This window comes from Thalassophryne amazonica, chromosome 9 (genome assembly GCF_902500255.1).
Source record: "Thalassophryne amazonica chromosome 9, fThaAma1.1, whole genome shotgun sequence".
NCBI lineage: Eukaryota > Metazoa > Chordata > Actinopteri > Batrachoidiformes > Batrachoididae > Thalassophryne > Thalassophryne amazonica.
Genome location: NC_047111.1, coordinates 41,706,208 through 41,732,680, shown reverse-complemented (window position 1 = coordinate 41,732,680; position 26,473 = coordinate 41,706,208). Strand labels below are relative to the sequence as shown.

At 41.6% G+C, this 26,473-nt stretch overlaps 1 protein-coding gene across 2 annotated transcripts in view; it reads left to right on the top strand.

The window, feature by feature from the left end:
* Positions 1–26,473, top strand: part of jade2 (jade family PHD finger 2) — a 647,761-nt gene that overhangs the window by 430,926 nt on the left and 190,362 nt on the right. For both annotated transcript variants that reach the window (XM_034177959.1, XM_034177958.1), the window contains exons 9-10: positions 14,129–14,632; positions 15,691–15,854. In XM_034177959.1, the coding sequence (XP_034033850.1) occupies positions 14,129–14,632; positions 15,691–15,854 (668 nt within the window). The remainder of the gene's footprint in view (positions 1–14,128; positions 14,633–15,690; positions 15,855–26,473) is intronic.

Sequence of the window (26,473 nt, the reverse complement as noted above, 5' to 3'; positions counted from 1 at the left end):
ATTAACCTTAGTCCATGAAGAAGACTCCCCATTTACATGAACAAATTGTAATCTATTAGATAAATATGATTCAAACCAGCACGGTGGCTTAGTGGTTAGCACTGTTGCCTCACAGCGAGAAGGTCGTGGGTTCAATTCCCATGGTCTTTCTGTGTGGAGTTTGCATGTTCTCCCCGTGTTTGCGTGGGTTTCCTCCGGGTGCTCCGGTTTCCTCCCACGTCCAAAGACATGCGGGTTAGGTGGATTGGGATCTTTAAATTGTCCTTAGGTGTGCGTGTGGGTGTGTCTGTGTTTGTTTGTCTGTTTGTGGCCCTGCGACAGACTGGCGTCCTGTCCTGGGTGTACCCCGCCTCACGCCCTATGACTGCTGGGATAGGCTCCACCCCCCACCCCCCCCCCACCCCCACGTCCCTTAATTGGACAAAGCGGTAGAAGATGAATGAATGAATGAATGATTCAAACCACTGCAGCGCAGTGCCTTTAATACCTATGGCATGCTCTAATCTCTGTAATACAATTTTATGGTCAACAGTATCAAAAGCTGCACTGAGGTCTAACAGGACAAGCACAGAGATGAGTCCACTGTCTGAGGCCATAAGAAGATCATTTGTAACCTTCACAAATGCTGTTTCTGTACTATGATGAATTCTGAAACCTGACTGAAACTCTTCAAATAGACCATTCCTCTGCAGATGATCAGTTAGCTGTTTTACAACTACCCTTTCAAGAATTTTTGAGAGAAAAGGAATAATTGTAATTGATGTTGTATCAAATGTTCGAAATAAACAGTTTTCATTCATTCATTCATTCATAAGATAGCTGGGTCAAGTGATGGCTTTTTAAGTAATGGTTTAATTACTGCCACCTTAAAAGCCTGTGGTACATAACCAACTAATAAAGATAGATTGATCATATTTAAGATCAAAGCATTAATTAACGGTAGGGCTTCCTTGAGCAGCCTGGTAGGAATGGGGTCTAATAGACATGTTGATGGTTTGGAGGAAGTGACTAATGAAAGTAACTCAGACAGAACAATCAGAGAGAAAGTGTCTAACAAAATACCAGCATTACTGAAAGCAGTCCAACATAAAGATATGTCTTTGGGATGGTTATGAATAAGTTTTCTCTAATACACTCAACAAAAATATAAACGCAACACTTTTGGTTTTGCTCCCATTTTGTATGAGATGAACTCAAAGATCTAAAACTTTTTCCACATACACAATATCACCATTTCCCTCAAATATTGTTCACAAACCAGTCTAAATCTGTGATAGTGAGCGCTTCTCCTTTGCTGAGATCCATCCCACCTCACAGGTGTGCCATATCAAGATGCTGATTAGACACCATGATTAGTGCACAGGTGTGCCTTAGACTGCCCACAATAAAAGGCCACTCTGAAAGGTGCAGTTTTATCACACAGCACAATGCCACAGATGTTGCAAGATTTGAGGGAGCGTGCAATTGGCATGCTGACAGCAGGAATGTCAACCAGAGCTGTTGCTCGTGTATTGAATGTTAATTTCTCTACCATAAGCCATCTCCAAAGGCGTTTCAGAAAATTTGGCAGTACATCCAACCAGCCTCACAACCGCAGACCACGTGTAACCACACCAGCCCAGGACCTCCACATCCAGCATGTTCACCTCCAAGATCGTCTGAGACCAGCCACTCGGACAGCTGCTGAAACAATCGGTTTGCATAACCAAAGAATTTCTGCACAAACTGTCAGAAACCGTCTCAGGGAAGCTCATCTGCATGCTCGTCGTCCTCATCGGGGTCTCGACCTGACTCCAGTTTGTCGTCGTAACCGACTTGAGTGGGCAGATGCTCACATTCGCTGGCGTTTGGCACGTTGGAGAGGTGTTCTCTTCACGGATGAATCCCGGTTCACACTGTTCAAGGCAGATGGCAGACAGCGTGTGTGGCGTCGTGTGGGTGAGCGGTTTTCTGATGTCAATGTTGTGGATCGAGTGGCCCATGGTGGCGGTGGGGTTATGGTATGGGCAGGCGTCTGTTATGGATGAAGAACACAGGTGCATTTTATTGATGGCATTTTGAATGCACAGAGATACCGTGATGAGATCCTGAGGCCCATTGTTGTGCCATACATCCAAGAACATCACCTCATGTTGCAGCAGGATAATGCACGGCCCCATGTTGCAAGGATCTGTACACAATTCTTGGAAGCTGAAAATGTCCCAGTTCTTGCATGGCCGGCATACTCACCGGACATGTCACCCATTGAGCATGTTTGGGATGCTCTGGACCGGCGTATACGACAGCGTGTACCAGTTCCTGCCAATATCCAGCAACTTCGCACAGCCATTGAAGAGGAGTGGACCAACATTCCACAGGCCACAATTGACAACCTGATCAACTCGATGCGAAGGAGATGTGTTGCACTGCATGAGGCAAATGGTGGTCACACCAGATACTGACTGGTATCCCCCCCCAATAAAACAAAACTGCACCTTTCAGAGTGGCCTTTTATTGTGGACAGTCTAAGGCACACCTGTGCACTAATCATGGTGTCCAATCAGCATCTTGATATGGCACACCTGTGAGGTGAATGGATTATCTCAGCAAAGGAGAAGTGCTCACTGTCACAGATTTAGACTGGTTTGTGAACAATATTTGAGGGAAATGGTGATATTGTGTATGTGGAAAAAGTTTTAGATCTTTGAGTTCATCTCATACAAAATGGGTGCAAAACCAAAAGTGTTGCATTTATATTTTTGTTGAGTGTAATTAAAATTTTATTAGCAAAGAAAGTCATGAAGTCATTACTAGTTAAAGGAATACTCGGCTCAATAGAGCTCTGACTCTTTGTCAGCCTGGCTACAGTGCTGAAAAGAAACCTGGGGTTGTTCTTACTTTCTTCAATTATTGATGAATTGTAAGATGTCCTAGCTTTACGGAGGGCTTTTTTATAGAGCAACAGACTCTTTTTCCAGGCTAAATGAAGATTTTCTAAATTAGTGAGATGCCATTTCCTCTCCAGTTTACGGGTTATCTGCTTTAAGCTGCAAGTTTGTGGGTTAAACCACGGAGTCAGGCACTTCTGATTTAAGGCTCTCTTTTTCACAGGAGCTACAGCATCCAAAGTTGTGCTCAATGAGGATGTAAAGCTATTGATGAGATAATCTATCCAACTTACAGAGTTAGGTACAAGGGCGTAGGTTTGGTCTCAGCTTTGGTAGGGACAATACCACCCCCCCGGCCCCCCTGCCCACCACCACCACCCCCTAACCCTCTCATACCATTAGACGCACAAGTACAGCATAATACATAACATATGACGACATAATGCTGAATAATTTAACACTTTATTTACAATATTAAGCGTGTAGGCAAACAAACAAATAGCTTAAATAACAAAATTGCACCCAAAATCACGAATCTATTCGATAGGCCTACACCTGAGAGAACAACAAAAAAATACTTGTGGAGCTAACAAAAAAAAAAAAGTTTTTGCAACCAAGATGTATAATTTATTCTCTTCATCAATAATGCAGTTGTAGATATCTGGCATCCTAATTAAAAAAAAAAAAAAAAGGGATTTCCAATGATATATATGGTGTATTACGGTAAACGAAGCCTGTGATGTCATAACGCAGAGGAAAAACACGGAAGTTTCACACTAATGCGCCGCTGATTCTCATTACCGTAAGTTCTCATGTAAGCTCTCACTCTGAAAAATTTAACACTGACAGCAAGCCAAGAACCCGTGCTTTCCAACAGCATGCTATATGTTGCATATATTACGGTAAAGTGCGTTCGGTGACTTTTGAAACGAGGCAAAAGTATGAAAAAGAGCGCAAAAGTGACAAAAAAGTACAGAGACAGACAGCAAACATAAATGTAGTAATTTCTGAGGAAAAGGCAGGATGTTAGTGTCATTTGTGAAGGTGTGTGTGGGTGTGCAGTTTATTTTAAGTGTGGCGCACAGCATTGTTCGCAAGCCCTCCACCCCGCCCTTCTTGTTTTTCTGCACCGGAGCAGTGTTGCCAGATATGAAATATGAAACTATCGTACCAAAACCTCAAAATTATCGTATTTTGGGAGAAATGATCGTACACAAACAAAACGCATACAACGTAGCTATTTTAGCGTTTTTTTTTTTTTTTTTTTTAATTTCCAAAGAATTTTATGTCACATTTTTAAACAGTAATTATAGTAATGGGGAAACTAGAACGCACTACTAGAAAGATTTTTTTTTTCTGTGAAGGGACACAAACGTGTTAATTACCAGACTAGAAAGAGTCGAATTCAACCTCGAGGTGGCTGTCGTCATCCGATGCCATGGCCACTTGTGCAGATTTTGTTGAACACAGAAAAAATGTTGACACCTCCATAAGGAACTTGAACTTTTTTTATTTTTCTTGTATATCTCTTTGCTCTTGTGTTTTGTTCGTTTGTTGTTGCATTTGTTGAAATAAAGTTTAAAAAAAAAAAGTTGTTGGTTGGGGAATCTTCCTGTCACGGCACAGATTGGATGGGAACTCATTACTTTGTATGGAGAGGGTGCGGGCTTTCAAATGACGTTGTCCCGGGCGGCCAAAGCTGTGTGTGTTGTGTCTTTGATGCCGCCTGAGTGCAACGCCTGCAAAATGATTCTTGGCTGTCAGAGAGAGATGCGTGTTTGGGCAACCAACTGAAATTATCATACATATTGGATTTTTTCCCATTATTGATCGTACATCGTACAGAGGGCAAAACTATCGTACAAATACGATAATTATCGTACATCTGGCAACACTGCACCGGAGCCACCCATCCTCTGCGCTCCGGGACCTCCCACTTTACAAATTAAGCACTGCCTGCCACGAGATGCGCTTTGTTTACGGCCATGTGAGAAGAACGTGAGCCAATGAAATTGCAACATGGGTAACCCTGTCACTCTGGCACGTCGAAAACACAAAACGTGACGACTAAAATTATAGTATCGAGTTTGCAAAACAAAATAGTGAATGATTTTGTTATATAAACAAAAATGCTAAATATTGGTAGGGACTATTTTGCCATCCCAAAATAATGGTTGTGACTTGTCCCTATGGTCCATATGCAAACCTACTCCCCTGGTTAGGTAGCTACTCTGCACTGTTTTGGTATATGGCAGGCCTACATTGGAGTATTAGTCACATCTGTCCATAAATACATCATGAACAGGGGGAGACAAACTAAACCATACATGCATACAAGTTGCATTTATTATTGGAACATGGTGCAAATGCTTCATGCAACAAGTAGAAAAAGGAATTTAAAAGAAGAATAGAATAGTATACAAATAATGAATGTTACGAGTTCAATGGTACGAATATTTCATGAGGTGAAAGCTGGACCATACCATTCAACGAGGCCTTATTGAATGGTATGGTCCAGCTTTCACTGAAAGTTGTTAGTGCACTTGGTTTCAGTGGGGAAGGTTCCCGGTTCAAACCCCATCTCTGCCACATTCCTCCATGTTATGTGGTTGCATCAGTAAGGGCATCTGGCGTAAAATTTGTGCCAATTCAACATTCACATCCACCTCAGATTTGCTGTGGCAACCCAGAGTACAAAACAAGGGAAGCAGCCGAAAGGAGTTACTAATAGAATAGAATAGAGCCTTTATTGTCATTGTAGATACAGAATCAGAATCACCTTTATTGTCACTGCACAGCAATCAGTACAATGAAATTTGCTTGTGCATCCTCAAAAACAATGCCCACCCTCAGTGAGGCAAATAAGTATTTGATCCACTGTCGATTTTCCCACCTACAACGAATGTCCAGGTCTGTAATTTTTATCATAGGTGTGTTTCAACTGTGAGAGACAGAATAAATAAAAAAAATGTGAAAATCTCATTGTATGATTTTTAAATAATTAATTTGCATTTTATTGCATGAAATAAGTATTTGCTTACCTACCAACCAACAAGAATTCTGGCTCTCACAGACCTGTTAGTTTTTCTTTAAGAAGCCCTCCTACTCTGTACTCTTTACCTGTATTAATTGCACCTGTTTGAACTCGTTAAAATGTAGAGCAAGGCGCAGGGGTGGCGGCCAAGTGGTTAATGCACTTGGTTTCAGTGCAGAAGGTTCCTGGTTCAAATCCCACTCCTGCCACATTCCTCCATGTTACGTGGAGTTGCGTCAGTAAGGGCATCCGGTGTAAAACTTGTGCCAGTTCAACATGCTGCTCCACCTTTGATTTGCTGTGGCGACCTCTAGTGCAAAACAAGGGAGCAGCCAAAGGGACTTACTATTAAAATGTACAGAGCTCATTGGGGTAAGGAGTGGGGCCTATATAGACTTGGGCTCAATTCCCAGTTTTGGTACCTGCCCGTGTCCTTGGACAGCACGTTTATTCTGTATTGTCCCAGTCCATCCAGCTGTAAAGGGGGATTACCCTAGGATGGTGAAGTAACCTGCAGTGGAAAGGTATCCCATCCAGGGTTAGTCCTAGACTTTCACATTCTTCATGATAGAGGATCTGCGAATAAGTATCGGCACCATTGGGTATTGAGGCTTGTGTAATAGAAACCTGTTATTCATGTATTCAATTTGTAGCAATTTTTGATGAATCCTGTACATTCGTGCAATTTTTATCCACCGCATTAACTGAAATTCCCCACCTAATTAGGGGTGTGTGTGTGTGTGTGTGTTGTTCATCTAAGGTGATATAACATAGCATGTCATTATTGACTGCAGCAGCTGATGGAAGGGATGAACTCATTTTAGCAAAGCGCACATAGACGCATTTTCATGTGATGCCGTCTATCTGAACCAGTGCTTCTGTTCCCATGTGAACCTGTCCCACTGTCACTCTGAGCATGTGGCCACATTAAGATGAGATGCTTGGTGACTGAGTTCTTGCATATTCCTTCCTTGTTATTTTTGTTGTAAGTGTGAAGTACCTCACATGTCCAGTGGTACTCACTGACTTGTTAGCTAATATCTCTATTTTCTCCAAAAATATTAGTCCTATCAGTTTTCCATTTTTGCATTCATCCTTGACCCAAAATACCAAACAGAAAATGTCAGCTCTGCCCAGTTTCTCCGTGATCAAAGCCATACACACGCACACATACACGTACACAGAGGCCACTTGGCTATTGTACTATAGATACACTGGATATCATAAAAGTGGCAGAGCGCGGATTAAGATGGTTTGTAAATGATGTAGGATGGTGCCGACCTGCATGACCAACACAACAGCTCTATTCCATCACCTGAAAAGTTGCCATCTTTCAGTTTTATTATATTAACGTTACCGGGCACCCTGACTTGTTTAGTTAAGGCAGATAAAGTATGTTTGCACAGTTTTGAATTCCGAACATTCTGGCTTCTACAAGTTTTAGTCATTTTCAGGATACTCCACACTGGCAGCTTTGTTAAATGATACAGTATGCTGTATATGTCTGACAATATGGGAAAAAAAACTCAAGGTTTTTTGTCATATCTCCCAGCCTTATGATGATATGGCAGCATGCTAGTGTTGACAAGCACCTGAATGTACCTGAATTAGTCAGTTTAAACACTGATTAATGATTGACACTGAATCCTTAGCACAACTGAGCAGGCGCAGCTGAAAAGGCCAGATGAGTCTGTTTTGTTTCATATTTTTTTCTGATGACTCATAAAATCTACACAAGTAAAGCTGTTTCAACCTTTTGGCTTTTGACACCTAGTAAGTGGGAGCAACTGGAGCAGAATTACTCTGACATTTGCTCACATGAGTAATTGGGTCAGCAACATAGACCTTTACTAATAATTCCCCATTTCAACAGCTTTATGTGTCTATGGTGGTGCCTCAGACAGGATAGACAGGTGAGAATTGGTTCACACCTTCTGTTCCTCATCACTGGCTTTGTTTATTAATTAACTCAATGGATGACTCTGTATGTGGCGCTAATGAAAAGGCATCATGTCAAATTTAACAAAATGTTTCACCTGATTTATTGTAGTTCTGAGCTTTCATCTTGATGGATGTTTAGTCACATCTGTAAAAGATGATAAATTAAAGCCCCATATTCATTTTCTGATATATGAATCCTTGAAGATCACAGTTTAACACCTTATCCATATCTCATCAAACCGTGAACTGGGATAGCCCATCAGTGTGTCATGTTCTTGTTTTAATCCTGGCGGAATTGCCAAGATGTTTGACAAATCCTTTTTTTTTCTTTCACGAGCTTTGGCATGCTTCAATCATCCCTTACATTTCCATGGAGCCATAACATTGTTGTACATGCTGTGACTTGACTAGGGATTTTTCCAGAGATGAGGTTATACAGCACATCTTCTTCAAAGTATTCACAGCACTTCACTTTTTCCACATTTTATGTTATAGCCTTATAAAATGGAGTAAATTCATTTTTTTCCACCAAACATCTACTCATAACACCCCCATAATGGCATGAAAAAAGTTTTTTTGCGAATTTATTGAAAGTAAACTAAGAAATCACATGTATCTAAGTACGAGGTCTGTCCGAAAAGTAACGGACCTTTTTATTTTTTTTCAACAGCTATATGGATTTGAATCATGTGCGCTTGCATCAGCCAAGCTTGAACCTTCATGCGCATGCGTGAGTTTTTTCACGCCTGTCGGTTGCGTCATTCGCCTGTGGGCAGGCTTTGAGTGAGCACTGGTCCACCCCCCTCGTCGGATTTTCATTGTCAGGGAAATGGCTGAGTGACTGCCGCTTTGCTCCATGAAATTTTTTTCAGAAACTGTTAGAGACAGCCAGTTGGAAACCATTCGAAAGATTCAGATGGATTTCGGTGAAGATTCTGTCGGCGTCACACGGATTAAGGAGTGTTAAAACCTTTTTAAAGATGGCCCACAGCTGCGGAAGGTGCGCGGCGCACCGAGCGGCCATCGACAGGCTGGAATGACCAGATCATTTCCAAACTGAACGCTGTGTTGATCCGGGACATCGTGTGACTACCACAGAAATGACAAGAGAGCTGGACATAGCACTTTTGTGGCACATTCCACTGTTACAGGAGATTTTGTAATGAAAGACGTGTGGAGGATTTCGCGCGTCGGCAAGGAGCCACTCATGGCGCGCAACAAAAAAAAAACACCTCCGTGCTGGAAACCATTCGGAAGATTCAGACGGCTTTCGATGGCTTTTCAGTCAAGTGAGTATCCGAGAAATTGTGTAACAGCTGGACATGCCACAGCATGTCCTGTGAGACTTCCAACACGGAGGTGTTTTTTTGTTGCGCGCCTTTTTTTTTGGAAATGATTTGGTCGTTCCAGCCTGTCGATGGCCGCTCGGTGCAGGTCCAGTTTCCAACTGGCTGTCTCTAACAGTTTCTGAAAAAAATTTCATGCAGCAAAGCGGCAGTCGCTCTGCCATTTCCCTGACAATGAAAATCCGACAAGGGGGGTGGACCAGTGCTCACTGAAAGCCTGCCCACAGGCGAATGACGCAACCGACAGGCGTGAAAAAACTCACGCATGCGCACGAAGGTTCAAGCTTGGCTGATGCAATCACACGTGATTCAAATCCATATAGTTTTTGAAAAAAATAAAAAGGTCTGTTACTTTTTGGACAGACCTCGTATTCACACCCTTTGCTCAGTACTTTGTTGATGCACTTTTGGCAACAATTACAGCTACATGTCTTCTTGAATATGATCCCATAAGCTTGGTGCACCTATCTTTTGGCAGTTTTGTCCATTCCTCTTTGCAGCACCTCTCAGGCTCTATCAAGTTGGACGAGGAGCGTCAGTGCACAGCCATTTTCAGATCTCTCCAGAGATGTTCAATTGGATTCAGGTCTGGGCTCTGGCTGGGCCACTCAAGGACATTCACAGAGTTGTCCTTAATCCACTCTTTTGATATCGTGACTGTGTGCTTAGGGTCATTGTCTTGCTGAAAAATAAACCGTCACCCCAGTTCCTGACACTGAAAAACATCTCCACAACATGATGCTGCAACTACCATGCTTCACTGTAGAGATGGCACCTGGTTTCCTTTTAAAATGATGCCTTGCATTCACGCCAAAGAGTTCAATCTTTGTCTTATCAGACAAGAGAATTTTGTTTCTCATGGTCTGAGAGGTCTTCAGGTGCCTTTTGCCATTTAAATTGACTTTATCATACCAATTCCTGTAAGAAGGACTGTAATAAAATCTCAAACATAGTTGCAAAGAGACTTCCTAAAAAGGCGTAGAATTCAAAAATACTTTTGATGCAGTATTTTTGTTAACATCAGTGAACTCATAATGGTTTATAGTCATGTCCAGGTTAATATTTTCACACTAAAGCTGGACAGCTGTCATCATAGCAGTAAGACATTGAGAATGGGTGTATTGATCCCCTGGCTTTTTCGTGTGTGAGTGAGTGAGAACCTGCTACGATGTAAACACAGGTCATGTAGGAACTTTTAGACATAAGGTGACATAAGGTGGGTGACAACACATCTGACAGTGAATTGGAGGTTCAGCTGGTGTGGTGTGGGCTTCAGGAAATGTTCTACCTCAACAGACAGGATAAATGAACAGACTGCAACACCCCATTCTTATCTGAGTTTTGTTTTTTCTTGAAATAGCAAAGGAAATGTCCACCCTACTAAGTCTGGTCTGCTTGATGTTTCTTCCTGCCCAAAAAAAAGTGCTTTGACATGAATGGGCCTTTATTTGGAAACTATTTTAGTGTGAGCAGTAGCTCCGCAATGCTTTCACTGCTGGCACAAAGTTTTGTTAAAAATAAAACTGTGCATACACAGATTGGGGATGTAGATGTGATAGTCAGCGTGCATCATGACATTCATTGTACATGTATTGGTGTGTTCCTAATTTCTTCTACATATTGTTTAGTTTTTTGGATAATAAAGAACACATCAGGCATTGTCTTTCCAGGAAATCTACTCTGGTCTACTTTTGGACTGAATGCTCCAAAATGCTGAAAGAAGTCGAGCCAGCAAAAAGTGAGAACTATTGCTGGTGAAAACTTGAAACAGAAGTTGTTTTCCAGATGGTGGAGTTTCTCGAACGAGTCCAATTTTCACCACCCCAATTTTAAACAACAGTGAAGTCACCGTGACGACTCCTAATGAATGATGAAGTGTCTGACTGCTGCTGAGTGCAAGCATTGACCTGCACACACGCATTTACAAATGTGCGTGCATGCTGAACATGGGCCATTTCAGAAACACAAAATTACAAGAACGCCAGTCTCACCGTGACCTGTAATGGATAGCACAGATGCACATGCACATCCTTCCCAAGTTGCCAAAATGTCAGCAGAAATGGAAGACCTGTGTTTCTTGTGAATTGGTCTGTGTTTCCACTTCACTGCACTTGTATTGAGACGTTGATAACACAGTAAGTGGACCGAAAATGCCATTTTGTGACAGAAAGTTGTGACAGAGCATCTGAGAACACACACAAAATTAGAGTCATGGGGCTCTGCCAATACAATTTATGGAATGTTTCACTGTATGACTAAGTTTTTAAACTTTAGTGGTGTAAATAATTATTCACAAGGCAACCAATTAAGAACCAAAAAATTGGCAAGACCGGCATCCCAAATGAAGTCGAACAACACAACTATCTCGTACTTGCCAAACAAACTAAAGCTAGCAGGGTCATCTTTGTTCAGGTGTTTAATTAATGCATATCATTGAAGAGCTATTATAAGAATATTGCCTCAGTAAAGCCGTGGTCACAACCCGCTGTGCTTGCACGTGCGTGCAGTCTACTTGCAAAACCGTGGGCTAAATTTGGAGATCCATACGTCGTAAGTACTGCCTCAGTACGAATTTAGGAGCACGCAGACACGCCGTAGAGGTTTTAGTGCATGCAGAACTTAAGCTGCGGTCAGGCTGTGGATTCACCAGCAGTACAGATGACGCACGTTGTGAGTACTGCCTCAGTACGGATTCAAAGCAGCACATTTTCGTTTAATTACTATTGAATTAACCAAATCCGTACGGAGGCAGTAGGCTACTCACCACATACTATGGAATTAAATTGTAGGAATCAGATCTTGAAGATTGTGATACACATATATAAATTAGAATTAAGTTGAAATTTAAAAAGCTGGTAATCAAATGTGTAGTGAATATATTCCTCTATCAGTGTTTCACACCTTGTGTGACTTTTCACTAACAGGCTGGACATGCTCATGCATCACCGACGCCGAAAAATACCTGCCGCTCCGGTCCTGCTCATAACACACACATCAAAAGAAAAGCCAATCCCCCCCACACACACTGCTTTATTGTCAACTCTCTTTATCGTTACACTCCTAGAGACGTGCGTTGAATGTACTCCCTCCTTCCTCTTGCTACTGCCTCCGTACGTTTTCACAAAAACATAGTGGCTGTGGCATCCGCAGAAAACGTACGGTGAAAAAAAACGCACGGTGGGTTGTGACCGGTGCTTAACTGTGGAGTAACATTAAAACATCACAAAGCTATGGATACCTGTTTATCAGCGTGAATGTTGTTAGCATACAAATTAAATAATGGTACTCTGTTTCACTCAATGGAAATTCTTCTTGTATGGTCCTTTAGTACAATTAACTACACACCAAACCATATAAGATGAGATAAACTTTATTGATCTCACAGCAGGGAAAATCACTTGTTGCAGCAGAAAGAGTTGTACTGTAATCATTTTTTTAAAAATTACATTAACGAAAGGTGACTCAAGTATATTGCAATGTTTGCTGGTGGGTGCATAAATGCTGATGTTGAACAAGTATGTATAGATATGGTAAAATTATTGCACAGGATAAATTGCTCACATGTGTATGTAATAAAGCACAAAAGGTAGCGGTAAGCGTAGTTAATAGTGCAAAATCAGCCGGTGATTTTCGCAGGTATTTGGAATAAAAGGCTTAGAAAAGGATGAGCATGGTAGAGTCCACAGCAGCTAGCAGCCTCTGTTAGTGGGCCCTCGATCCACCACCACACTGTCACTCCAAATGGCCATGTCCTTAATTATTAATGGAGTTATGATTTAAAATATCTTCAACTGAAAAATTGCCATTAACACGGAAGCTAGCTATAGAGACCAAAACTTTTTTTTTTTTGACCAAAAATGATACAAATTAACATGGGAGTCAACAAGGAGTGACTTGCATTTGGCGCCACCCTTATGTGGCTTTTCAAATAACTGCAATCATTGGCTTCATTTTTCTGCACAGGAGGTTGTTGTTTGTCACACAGGAGGCTGTTTATATCCGCATGCTCCACCAATAGAGGGAGAACTGGCTGCGAGATCCCGCTGATGTAAAGTTACACAATCAGTTTCCCTTGGACAATAGTCAACTGTGACATGATATCATAATACGGCCTCAACCAAAACATTCCCTCTCCAGGAACTACGGTGCAACAGAATGTTAGCGGGGTCTGAAATGACCATCAGGTTAAGTGACATCGAAGCTACATTCATTACAGTGCTTTTCCACAGGGTGCCGTTCTACTACGATCACCCACGAGCCAAAAATGGCGTAAGCCAGCTTGCCTCCTAACACTCTGGCTTATAAAGTGCGGATCTGGCAACTCACCAGAAAACAAAAGAAAGGAGCTGTGACTTCAGCCAGATGTGGATCAGTAACTGCAACAAATGCTGCTTCAGCTTCAAATTTTTTTACCCCAATGGAGCAGGATCAAGCAGATTTCAAGCCTTATTCACTGCGAATACCCCATTTAAAGAGGTTTAGTTGATTGAAGACTTTAAGACTGTGACGGCCCGGAAGTTATCACGTTCGATCAATGATTTAAAGAATCAGGATGAAATTTTTGAACAGTTCAAACAAATACTGAAAAGCTGTGTTATTACAGACAGTTTGTCGACTGTTGAAGTGTGTGCTGCACTCATGACCTCACTGAATGGCCCCAGGTGCCAACTGGCGCCCACTCAAGCAGATCTGCATTTCCTGAAGGGATTTTTTTTAAAGTAGATTGTTGGCTAATTGTATTTAATAAGGTTTTAATGATCCCATAGATGGAATTCATATTTATTTACGCTCTTTCTTTCACTCATCTGCCTTACATTCTTAATTTGTTTTTCTTTTGGCGATTTCTGTGCTACATTTTCACTGCTACACATTGATCCTTCCTTCTGCCTCTCTGTGTTGAACTGTTTTTTGTGTTCTCTTACCACGTTGTTCTCTTACAGTGCTCCATGCCCTCCTGCATTGTGGCCTTTCATGTGACCTGCGCCTTTGACCATGGCCTGGAGATGAGAACTATCCTTGCTGAGAATGATGAGGTGCGCTTTAAGTCTTTCTGCCTGGAACACAGCAGCACCACTAACAGCAGCAATACATCTGCCAATACCACCTCCAGTTTAACAAATACAACCAACGGAAACCACACCGCAACTTCTACCACCAACGGGATGCATGGCACATCCAAACTGGACTGGACTACCACGGGTTACAGTTCCGATCTCCGGTTGGATAAACAGCATCAGACAAATGGCAGCAATGACCTGGGGCAGAGGTCGGTATCATGCCCAGTATCAGTGTCGGTGTCTGCATCAGAGCGGGCAGAGAGAGACCAGCTGGAGAGAGAGAAGGTCAGCCAGAGGAAGCTGAAACTCCAGGAACTGGAAGATGAGTTTTACCAGTTGGTGAACCCCAGAGAGGTGGCCGAAAGCCTTGGACTACCCATCTTCCAGGTATGTTAATTTGCCACAGTCTATCTGACATGTGAAGATAGCAGTGAATAATGCCTTAAGCACATTATTTACTGTGAAAGTGCACCTGCATGAAAACACTTCCAGACAGTGAGCCATTCCTAAATAAAGCAGCAAGGATAAAGGATGCAGCTTGAAGAGAGCACTCATTTCAATAAACGGACAACAAGCATATTAGTGCTGTACAGCAGCTCAGGGCACATCAGAATTCGTTGTCAATTGAACATATATATATATATATATATATATATATATATATATATATATATATATATATATATATATATATATATATATATATATATAGGAGGATGATATGTGTGTTCCTCAACCTCAGGTCCTCTGCCAGAGTTTCAGGGTTCTGTGCAATACTTAGCAGTTCCTATGACTGCACTCTTGTGGACCATGACCTGTGTTGTTTTGCCTGGAATGGTATGTGCTGGAACCACTCTTCCTTTTTGAGGGTTGCAGCTCCTATTGCTCCTATTACCACTGGGACCACTTTGGACTTTGTCTTCCACATCTGCTCCAGTTGCTCCTTCAGCCTTTAGAATTTCTCAGTTTTTCTTGTGCTCCTCATTTTTGATGTTGCTGTCAGCTGGGATTGCCACATCAGTCACAGCTGCAGTTTTCTTCCCTTGTCAACCACCACTATGTCTAGTTGGTTGGCCAGCAGCTGCTTGTCTGTCAGGAATTTAAAGTCCCACAGGACCTTAGCCCTGTCATTCTCAAACCCCTTCAGAGTTGTCTCCCATTGGGACTTGGGGGCTTCTAATCCGCATGCAGCGCAATTCTTCTGTAGACTGTCCCCAACACTTGGTTGTGTCTCTCAGTGTACACTGCATCTTACATATTTGTCTATTTATTTTAGGGGTAGGAGGAAAAAGTAATATTATTGGGCAGTATTTCCATTGATCCAAGCTAGCAAAAGCAGTTCCCTCAATATTCCATTCAAGAGATCCAGTCATGTGTTCTAACTAATCCAGTCATAGCAGCTTTACATTTTTAAACATTGTGGATATTTGCTCTTTTTTTTATAGATGGACTTCCTCTATCAGTTCTGGAAGTTGAAGAGGAAAGCCAACTTTAATCAACCCCTGGTGACCTTAAAGAGGGACGAGGTGGACAACCTGGCCCAGCAGGAGCAGGACGTTCTCTATAGGCACCTCAAACTCTTCACCCATCTCCGACAGGACCTAGAGCGCCGTGAGTAGTAGTTTTAGAGTAGTGTTGTTTTTGTAGCGCGTTATCCAGATGGAAGTTCCTTAATTCTTTTCACGGTGTGTGTATGTACATGTACCATTCACCACCCAAAGGCTTTTTCTTTTCTCTTTTGAGCTTTGCTCCTTGTGACAGTTGAATCACTCTTTGTAACCAAGAATAATTCTCCTCAAACTAATATGTCACGGAGCTGTCTGCAAGTAAACTTCAAGGAATTCTGTTGATGAGATCATTGGGAGAGTTTTGTTTTTGTGCTTGTGGCTTTGGATGTGTTCATCAATGTGCTTAGGAAAGCATGTATAAGATTCTGGAAGCTTGTCAAAACCTCAGATCAAGGAAGAACAATACAAATTCAACTGGGGCATGACTTCCAGCATATGCTGGAATGTTTGCAACTTCAGATCTGAGACCATATAGTAAGTTTATCTTGGATAAATTGTGGATTGTCACTATTGGGTAAAAACAGGCTTCTCCTCCAGGTGAAGGAGTTCATGTAAGTTGGGGTTTTTTTTTTGATCACGTGTGAGCCTGAATTGGAAGTTCTCTTCTTTCAAATCAGTCTTCATTCAAAATATACCTATGAAATCTGATTATTGCACATAAGTGAGAGCAACCACTGAGGCTTTATCTTGTTATTGACAGAGTTTGAGAAAACACTGGTATCCTGCGTAAGGCAGCTAAAAGATGTCTGGTTTGTGGGTGTCTGGACTCAGTTAGGGGCAGGATTAAAAGTTTGGACATCCTGAAGAGGGTATAGAATGCAACTGCTGCACCGTTAAGAGGTAACACCAGTAGTTTGTGCATTTAATCATTGAATCAGGAGACCTACTGAACATTTTCCTGTGGTGATTTTTGTTGGCAACTCCAACTTGGCATATAGACCAGACCCAGGACACACTGTAAGGCCTGCGTTTCCTGTAAGCTCTGGGGAAAAAAAAAAACAAAACACACGATTACATTGCAGCAGAGAAGGATGGCTGCGCTACCTTTCTTAGTCTGGAGCGAATCAATCAATCAATCATGAAAGAAGCTTGTGATCAGGGCATCTTTGTCTTTTTCTCTCACAAACGTTGTGTGTATGTGGTGCAGACCAATACATTGTGTGTGCTTCACACAAATAAATCAAATCAAATCAATTTTATTATATCAGCGCCAAATCACAACAAACAGTTGCCCCAAGGCAGCTGTTTGTTGATATATAAATAAGAGCCCAGATATGTCATTCCATTGCATTCATTATGTCAAGAGGTTTTAAACAAACCATTTAAGTCAATAATCTTGCTTAAAGCAGGGGAATGTGATGTTTAACATGAAACTACAATCGTATATAATTAAGCACAGATTTTAAAAAATAACGCAATGCTAAAATACCCTCAGCCATATGAGCATTCTGTTCTTTATCATTTGCAGTTGTTTAATTAATTATTAAGATCCTACTGTCTTAAATATAATTTGTACATGTTCAGTAAAGCCCCTCTATCAATCAGTGAATCATAAACAATATTACATTTTACTGGGGTCTGCGGGAGGCTCTGCGTGTGTTTACATGAGCTTTTGACCAATGAGCGGAAGTTGTGAAAAATCAAAGAATATTTTGTAGATCACCCTCTTTGCATTTGCAGGTCTTAAGAAAAATTTAACCCATAGCAAGTTACCTTTGAGTTAGCGTGCATAGCGTGCATGCTAACGTCTGCTAAATGTCTTATAAATCACTCCAGAGGTGTTATTAGATTCCAAAAACAGTGTTTTCAGTTTTTCTAAGTGTTTATTTCTCACTATCTTTTACATAATATATGACAAATGGGTTATATTTACATACAAACGAGTTTCCACAGAGGGTAGCAGCCTGTGATGTCACCACACTAATGTCCGCTAAATAGTTTTTAAATCCTTCCAGAGATGTTATCAGGTTCCAAAAACAGTGTTTTAAGTTTTAGAAGTGTTTATTATCACTAGCTTTTACATAATATATGAGAAACATGTATATAAACACACAAAATGAAGCGGTTTTGAAGAAACTAGCGACTGACGTCACGGTGTAGCTATACTCTGATTGGCTGTCACCCACATCACTCAAACATAAAATGGCTCAGACTGAAACAGAATGTGGACTTTTTTATCCTCTTAAAATACATCAAGGTTAACCATCTTTGAACTTGTCCAACGTCTGTGTCCCAAAATTTTTCTGGGAATTTCAAGAGTCTGGCAGTAATTGGATGGACTTATGCTGAGCACAGATGGATGGACGGGACGTAAAGCCTTCACAATACTCGATGGCCCATATTGATGGCCTTGGATAATAAATAGATCTGCAGTATGACACCTTTAACATAGTTCACAGTGGGACAAACCCGGCAGTTGAGTGAGTTGTTATATAAAAAAATCATGGATATGTTATTTCGTTTGAAATGTTTTTAAAAAGCTAAATATGGCAAACAAATTAAGGCATTACATCTGGCTGAGTTCACATTTGCTGTAACGTCTGTCATTAGGACTGATTGAGGCCATGTGAGTTTTGAAGGGAACAGTGAAACTGAATGAATTGATCAGCTTCCTCCACAACTGAATATTGCTTTCAGATGATTTCTCTCCTCTTAACCTGCAATAATGATTTCCCACAAAGCAGTTTGTCACTGTGTAATGATGGTCTTTAATAGTTTGCAAGTTGCTGTGGGAGTCAGCTCATAATTTAGGAAATTGAAATGTGTCATTATCCGTAACTATGTTTGTCTGTGGGGGCTTTTGTGCAAGAGCAGGAAAATGAAAGCAAATATCTAAATGGTGTGATGAGAGAGCTGCAGGTATGCACGTGGATTTGTTGGTCTGTAGCTGTGCCAATTGATCTTTCTTATTTTGTGTTCTTTATTATTTTGTGCAATGGGGGACTTTCCACTGTGACCGTTTTGCGTAGCTGTAGTCGTACACAGTGGTGAGACTTTATCGATTGTTGCAGCACTCTTAACCTCCTGACCATTCAGTTTAGCTGTAGACTCCATAACTGTTTCCCCAGTAGACCTCCTACTATTGATGAATGTGTGCACTAGAACCCAGTCGTACTGCTTCATGTCTTGAGGTATTTCTGATAATCCACTCTGAAGGGAAAGTTGTTGGAAGATTGTGCTTACTTCATCGTCTGCCTATGAAAGTACTGCAGTTCTTTTATTGAAAAACAAAAGGATGCTCCTGGCATCCATCAGCTTACTTATTACTTGTCATTCATTGCACATTTGCACAAGATCTGCAGAATGATATATAAAAAATACAAAAGCATCAGTAGCCCAGTGTTGTGACCATGCATTTCTCCCTTTTTGATTTTTCCTTGCTTATCTTGTCTATTTATAACATTTTAATTTCCTCAAATATCCATCCAAAATTTAGATCAAAGATAAAGAAAACTCTAACACAAATCAGGTTTGGTATTCTTATTAATTGCTGAAAAATAGCACCTGAAACCAACTACCTTTTTTGCACAAAGGCGATTGCCGTTATAATTGCTTGTCAACCATCAACCACATTTAATTGATTTGGTGTAATTGGAATAAAACACTGGCTGATTAATGCAGCTGCCTTCATTCTAAACATCATCTACTTACATGAATTGCAGCTATGTGAAATAAGTTAAAAGCTGTCAGCAGGTTGGCATACAATCAAAATTGAGAAACACGTCTTTGAAATAATCCTCCTTGAAGGCTGTACATAGCTTTTCTCAATTCTCTAGGGCTCCAAGAATTCACAAAGGACCCAGGCAAACATTTAAATACATAGCAGTCCTTGCTCGCTACACTTAATGTCAGCCATAATTATATCCAACAACCACTGCTGACTAAGAAGGACATCTTACCTGATGTTTTGGTGTGAAATGTTCTCTGGTGACCACTGTTACATCTGGAATAAAGCAGACAGTTTTGAACAAGAAATAAAGATCCACCAGTCACAGTTTGTTTTGGCGCACAATACTGTTGGAGTCATTTTATTTTGAATACACACCATGGTCTAAAATTGTTGGTAGCCCTTCTTTTAAAGAAAATCAAGCCTGCAGTGGTCAATGAAATAAGCTGACAAAATTGATGGTACCCCTATTGTGCAGCAGAGTAACTGAAGCAATTCTGCAAATGGTGATACAAGCATCAAATTCAGCACCAATACTCCTAGACATTACTCTTTTGAAATAACCTCCCATCCTGTATCACCAGCATGGACTCGCAAAATTTCCTGTATATTTGCATTGTCAAGTCTGTCGGTAGCATGGGCCAAGCAGAGAATCATCCCTTTCAGTCTGGTTTGCTTGAGGTTTCTTCCTCAGATCATCAGAGGGAGTTTTTCCCTTACCACTGTCACCTGTGTGCTTGCTCTAGGGGTTGGCTGTATATAAATGAAATAGAAATTGAATTGAACACCAGGCTGCAGCCACATTCAAGACTCCTGACTCCCAGGACCTCTGACCACTCCTTAGGTAGAGTAGGCATTCTCCTTTTTTTAAAGATTTCCTGCCTTTACACTTGGAGACGTTGTGTTCGGAGAAAGATAACCTATCTCTGACATTTTAAGAAAAACGGCTTAACTCATCACATCCTGGTCATTGAAACAGTCTGCTTTGTTTGTGCTGATGTGGACATTACATTTATGGGCAATGACGTATATCACTGACCTTGCTGCAGCTTTTTTGTGCAGACAGTGCAGCTTTTGCAAGGTTGCATGACAATTATTCCATAACAAAACTAACATGTTTATGACAGTACCCACACTGAAAATGGACCACAGAACACTGAGGAGAGATGGCTCATGGGATTTGAAAGACAGTTGTTGACAAGCACGTTAAAGGTAAAGGGCTAAGAGACAATCTCCAAGCAGTGTGATGTTCTTTGACTACAGCTGCACATATTACTTGGATGTTTAAGGTCCACAGGACTGTAGCCACAAGAGGAAAATTGATGACAAATGAAGAGCTGGATTGACGAATGGTAACCAAAGAACCCAGAACAAACTTCCAAAGAGACTAGAGGTGAACTCCCAGGTCATGGTACATCAGTGTCAAATCTCACCATCGATCGCTGTTTAAGCCAAAGTGGACTTAATGGAGACAACTAAGGAGGTCACCACTGTTGAAAGCAAATCATAAAAATGTGAGACTGAATATGCCAAAATGCATATTGGCAAGCTTCTGGGTGAATGTCCTTTGGACAGATGAGACAAAACTGGATTTTTTTTTTTGCAAGTCACATCAGCTCTATGTACACAGATGCGAAAAGGAGCATACAAAGAAAGGGGGCATATACCTACTGTGGAACATGATGTGGGAAAACTGCAAAATCGATAGAGGATCAAATACCTATTTGCCTCACTGTATTTCAGCAAGACAATGCCAAGCCACATTCTGCACGTGTTACAACAGCGTGGCTTCATAGAAAAAATAGTGCGGGTACTAGGCTGGCCTGCCTGCAGTCCAGACCTGTCGCCCATTGAAAATGTGTGGTGCATTATGAAGCACAAAATACGGCAACGGAGACCCCGGACTGTTGAACAACTGAAGTTTACATCAAGCAAGAATGGGAAGAGAATTCCACCTACAAGCTTCAACAATTATGTCCTCAGTTCCCAATGCTTATTGAGTGTTTGAGTGTTGTTAGAAGGAATAGGTGATGTAACACCGTCGTTAAACATACCACTGTCCAGCTTTTTTGAAAACGTGTTGCAGGATCCATTTCAAAATGAGGTAAATATTTGCACAAAACTAAGTTATCAGTTTGAACATAAATATCTTGTCATCATGTTGTATTCGTTGGATATAGCTTGTAGAGATTTGCAAATCCATTGTATTCTGTTTATTTACATTTTACACAACATCCCAACTTCATTGGAATGGGGGTTTGGTACTTAGCCACTTTCAAGTGTTTTAAACAACCATTGTTGGTTTGTCTTTCTTTAATGGAAGGGTACCAACACTTTTTGCCCACATGTATGTATGCCAAAAACAGATACCATCCCAATACTTAAAAACTGTTTGTTTTTTTGACAGACGCCATGGCAATATTTGCAACTTGTTGTTTGGTTCATGAAAGCTGTTTGTTTTGCCCAGACAGTGTTTGAGTTTAGACCCAGCCTGTGACAACAAGTTGTCAGATCTCACCATTTCAAAATCAATCAATGTTCAACTTTAAATGGAGCTGTGAGGTCTGACTGAATACAAATTATGTTTGATTCTGGAAAGCTGCTCATGATGAAGATTGTCAGTTGGTGATTTGTTGAATGAGTATTGACAGATCACAGGCAGCTTGTGGTTGTTGATGTAAAAACACTGTCTCCACTTTCCACACCACTCTCTCTTTGTCTGTCTTTCTTTGAGGTGATGTTGGCTTCATGTCTTTAATAGACTAACGTACAGCTTTGGGATGGGCGATACACAAAAATTAATACCACAGTCTTAGTAATGTTGATATTGCTATGTTAACTATTACAGTTGAACACCCAGAGCATGAGAATTAGGACCCAAATGCAAGGAACAACCGTGATAAAGGAATAACAATTTATTGTAAATAATGAATTGTGCAATGGTGGTATCGCTGAAGTAGGCACTGGAGAACGAAGGCATGGCAGGAGCTCAGAGCAGGATTGTAGTCTGGACATAGAGAGAGCCAGAGGAGTTTGAAAGAGGAACCATGAATGATTGGACAGGTCCAGGCGGCCACCACGGAGCTGACGGTCTGCAGTTAGTCCAGGCTAGGAGTCAAAGGAAGAGAGGAATACGAACGGAGGCCAGGTACCCTGCAGGTAAATTGAGTTTCTGGAGTATGATCAGTGGAAAAGCCAGGGTATAAATACAGTGCTGCTGCTGAGGAACAGGTGAGACCAATCAGCTCCGTGACGTGGCACCTGGAGGGAAGGAGGGAGAGAAACAGACCAAGACAGCACAACAAAAACAAACGAAGAACAGTGACTAGTAGCACAGACCCCTCTGTATGTAGCTCATCTCACAGAGCTGTTCAACATGTTTATTGATCTCAGAATTAATGGATCTTTGATATTAATTATCAGTATTCATCTGTTATTTTTCCTTGGTGTATAAAATAAAAATGGCTCAACATGTTTTCTGTATTATCACCATGTTAATGGCACGCTAGTGATGTCTGACACCTGTGGTCCTGCCCACTCCTATACAAGCTGCACCACTTCTTGGAGAAGGCCTTACCTTCCATTACCAAGCCATATTTTCATTCAGATTCTGGTCTTTATTCAGGTTTTTCAGCAGGCGTTATGCCTGTTTTTCTTTAGGTTCAAGTATAAGGTCTTTGCTATGGAGATGAAAGATGTGGTGTGTGGTGTGTGTGTGGTGTGTGTGGTGTGTGTGTGTGTGTGTGTGTGTGTGTGTGTTGTGTGTGTGTGTGGTGTGTGGTGTGTGTGTGTGGTGTGTGTGGTGTGTGTGTGTGGTGCGTGCGTGGCGTGCGTGCGTGTACATATGGCCTGGAGCCATAGAGTATTCCAATCATTTTTGATTTGCTGGCAAATTGAAAAATCCTCTCCATCCCATCATCCCGTACGCCCCACCCAATCAGGCCCCATGTTCAAACCTCTCCAGCCTGCTAACTTTGTGTGTTGGTGGAGGAAGATTCTAGGCCTAATATTGGAATGGATTAGTCCCCTCCTCTTCCTCTTTGAAGTACTGCCAGAGGAACGAATTTCCCCGTGCTGTCTGACTAATGCCACTGTTGAGCTTTCAACATTTCTTTACTCTGCTTCTGAATCCCCTCATACCCCTCCACTCCTTTTTTTCCCACATTACTCAACCAGAGGTTGCTAACATGCTGAAGTAATGTGTGGCAGGTGATTGAATAGTGCAATTAACTGCTAAATGAGTTTGGAATTTTTGTGGTGTGTGATTGTTTTTTACATCAGTATGCACACGTCTCTGTGTACCTGCATGGCTTGAGTGTTTATTGCAGGGACCATAGCTGAAAAGGAATAGGGTTGGGAAGGACCAGTTAAATAAACACTATAGATACAGTGCACTGTACACGCAACTACAGTGAACAGTATAGCAGAGAGAAAAATCTTTCATGCTACTGCAAAGATCAGGTCATGCTGTCACAGAACTGATGATGGACCTTTATGCAATGAATCGTAGATATAAAGGTCTTAAACAGCTCTATTAGGAAGCTTAGCACAGATTTAGGCAAGTGATTTAGGCAGGCTTAATGTGATTTTGGCAGGCTTAATGTGTTTGTCTGTATGGTGTGGCCCTGCGATAGACCGGGGTCCTGTCTAATAGACCGGGTCCTGTCCAGGGTTGTACCTTGCCTCACGCCCTATCTCTGCTGGGATAGTTTCCAGCCCCCGTGTCCCTTAATTGGAGTAAGTGATACAGAAAATAGATGGATCTAGGCAGGCTTAGATCAGTCCAAGGAGAGCAGTCCACTGAATAGAGTGTTCAACACGGCAGACTTTCCCTCATTAGAGTCCAGATAAACGGGTCAAAGCTCTGGTGATCAGTAATGCAAGTAACGTCTTTCAAAAGAGATGGCAGAGAGGTTATCCAACCACAGAACGGGTCAGCAAAACAATATCAGTCCTACCAGGGAATCAGTATCAAGAGACTCCAAGTGAGCTCAGAGGTCACCGACATTGCAGAGGTCAAGCACAATCCACTGGAATGCGGGAAGATGCACTATGAAGTACACTAGAAATCACAAGAGATAACTAGAAGGTGGGATGAAACCACAACGATCTGGCAGCGGGCCAGACTTGACACAAATGCAGGACTCCCACAGACGCTGGGATGAGATAAAGGGCTTACTTTGTAAACAGGCATGAACGTCATTACTCTAAAAGGCAGGAAAGAATCCAGCAGTGGTATCCAAATCATGTGACAAAACTCAAGGTCGAAAAGCAGGTTAAAAGTAAAAAAAAAATTGGTGTGGAAATAACAGAAAGCAAGGACTAGCGATGACACAAAGGTACGATGAACTGGCGGAAGGCAAAGAGGACAACAGGAGCTTAAAAAGAACAGGTAATGAGGGAAATTTGGGAACAGATGTGAGAGACAATCAGGAAAGAGGCGTGGCAAAGAGAAGGGAAAACACACACCTGGACCCAAAACCCCAGACACAAGTCAAGAGAGTGCAGTAACCAGAACACAAAAAGAATGCAAAACCCAAACCTGAACACAAAGCATACAAAATCCAAACATGAAAATGAAGCAATACAACATCCCAGACATGAACATAGTCCCACATGTTACAAGGAGGGAGAATACAAAGATGTAGGAAAAAACAGAGACAACTGAAACTAAAACCCATAGGAGAAACCTGCACACTGTGCCATGGGAACTCAACAATGGGATGGAAAGTGAAGCAGACAGTAAATCGAAGTGAGGTACCAAAACGTCATGCAGTGCACTTGTACCATGACAGAGGCAGACATAAGGGGGGACAGCTAGGTTCATAGGTAACAATCAAGAACATGGAAGAAATCAACAAGAGGGAGAAGACAGTCAAAACCACAAATCAACTAACATGCATGGCAGCCAGGCAGACAAGTGCACAAGGAGTGCACAGAGAAAGCCCTTTGGTAAGTTCTTCACACTGCTCCAAAAGAACTAAACAGGTTTTTATCAGCCACTGGCCCAAAGGGGATTATGTTTTGATAATTTCCATCCCTCTGTCTGTCTGTCCATCCGTCCCCAAAAAAACGGGTATAAACTTCTGGAAATCAACTCCTCTCACATTTGTAGGAGCAATTTTGTGAAACTTGTACAAGTCCTTGTTATAGGTCGGTAACAATGCAGATTATCATATCATTCAAGTTGGGCCTATTTACCAGAGTTATGGCCCTCGATTAACAAATCTAGACTCTGTTGGTGACAGTGTGCCTGCATTCTGAAATTCAACTCCTCTCACATTTTTAGGAGGAATTTCGTGAAACTTGGTACATTTCATTGTTATAAGTTGGTAATATGGCATATTATCATATCATTTGAGCAGTGTGATTGGCCTTGATTAACATCCTAGACACTGGCCAGTTTCCTTACATATTTTGGACAAATTTCGTATTATTAGAATGTAGCAAGCACTTGTACCAAAGCAGCATTTGCCAGCAGGGATATTGTGCTCTCAGAGCACTCTTGTTTTATTGTCTCCCCCCATACAATGGGATGACAATCTGAGTGAGGGAAAGTGACTTCAAACTGCAGTTCATAATTGATTTGACATGTCTGTGAAAATATCATTTTCTCACTTGTCACACAAAAGCAGCTGAAGTTGTTTGTCTGTCTCAAAACTGTGCCAGTGGGTAAAGTTCAAGTTAAAGATCCATCCATCCATTTTCTATACCCACTTACTCTAGTTAAGGGTCACGGAGGGCTGGAGCCTATCCCATCAGTCATACGGTGTGTGGTGGGGTACACCCTGGACAAGATGCCAGCCTGTCACAGGACCACATATAGACAAACAAACACATTCACACCTGCATGCACACCTACTGTCAATTTAACGTTTACAATCAACCTACCTGCATGTCTTTGGATGTGGGAGGAAGCCGGAACCATGGGGAGAACATGCAAACTCCACACAAGCCATAGGTGGGAATTGATCCCATGACCTTCTTGCTGTG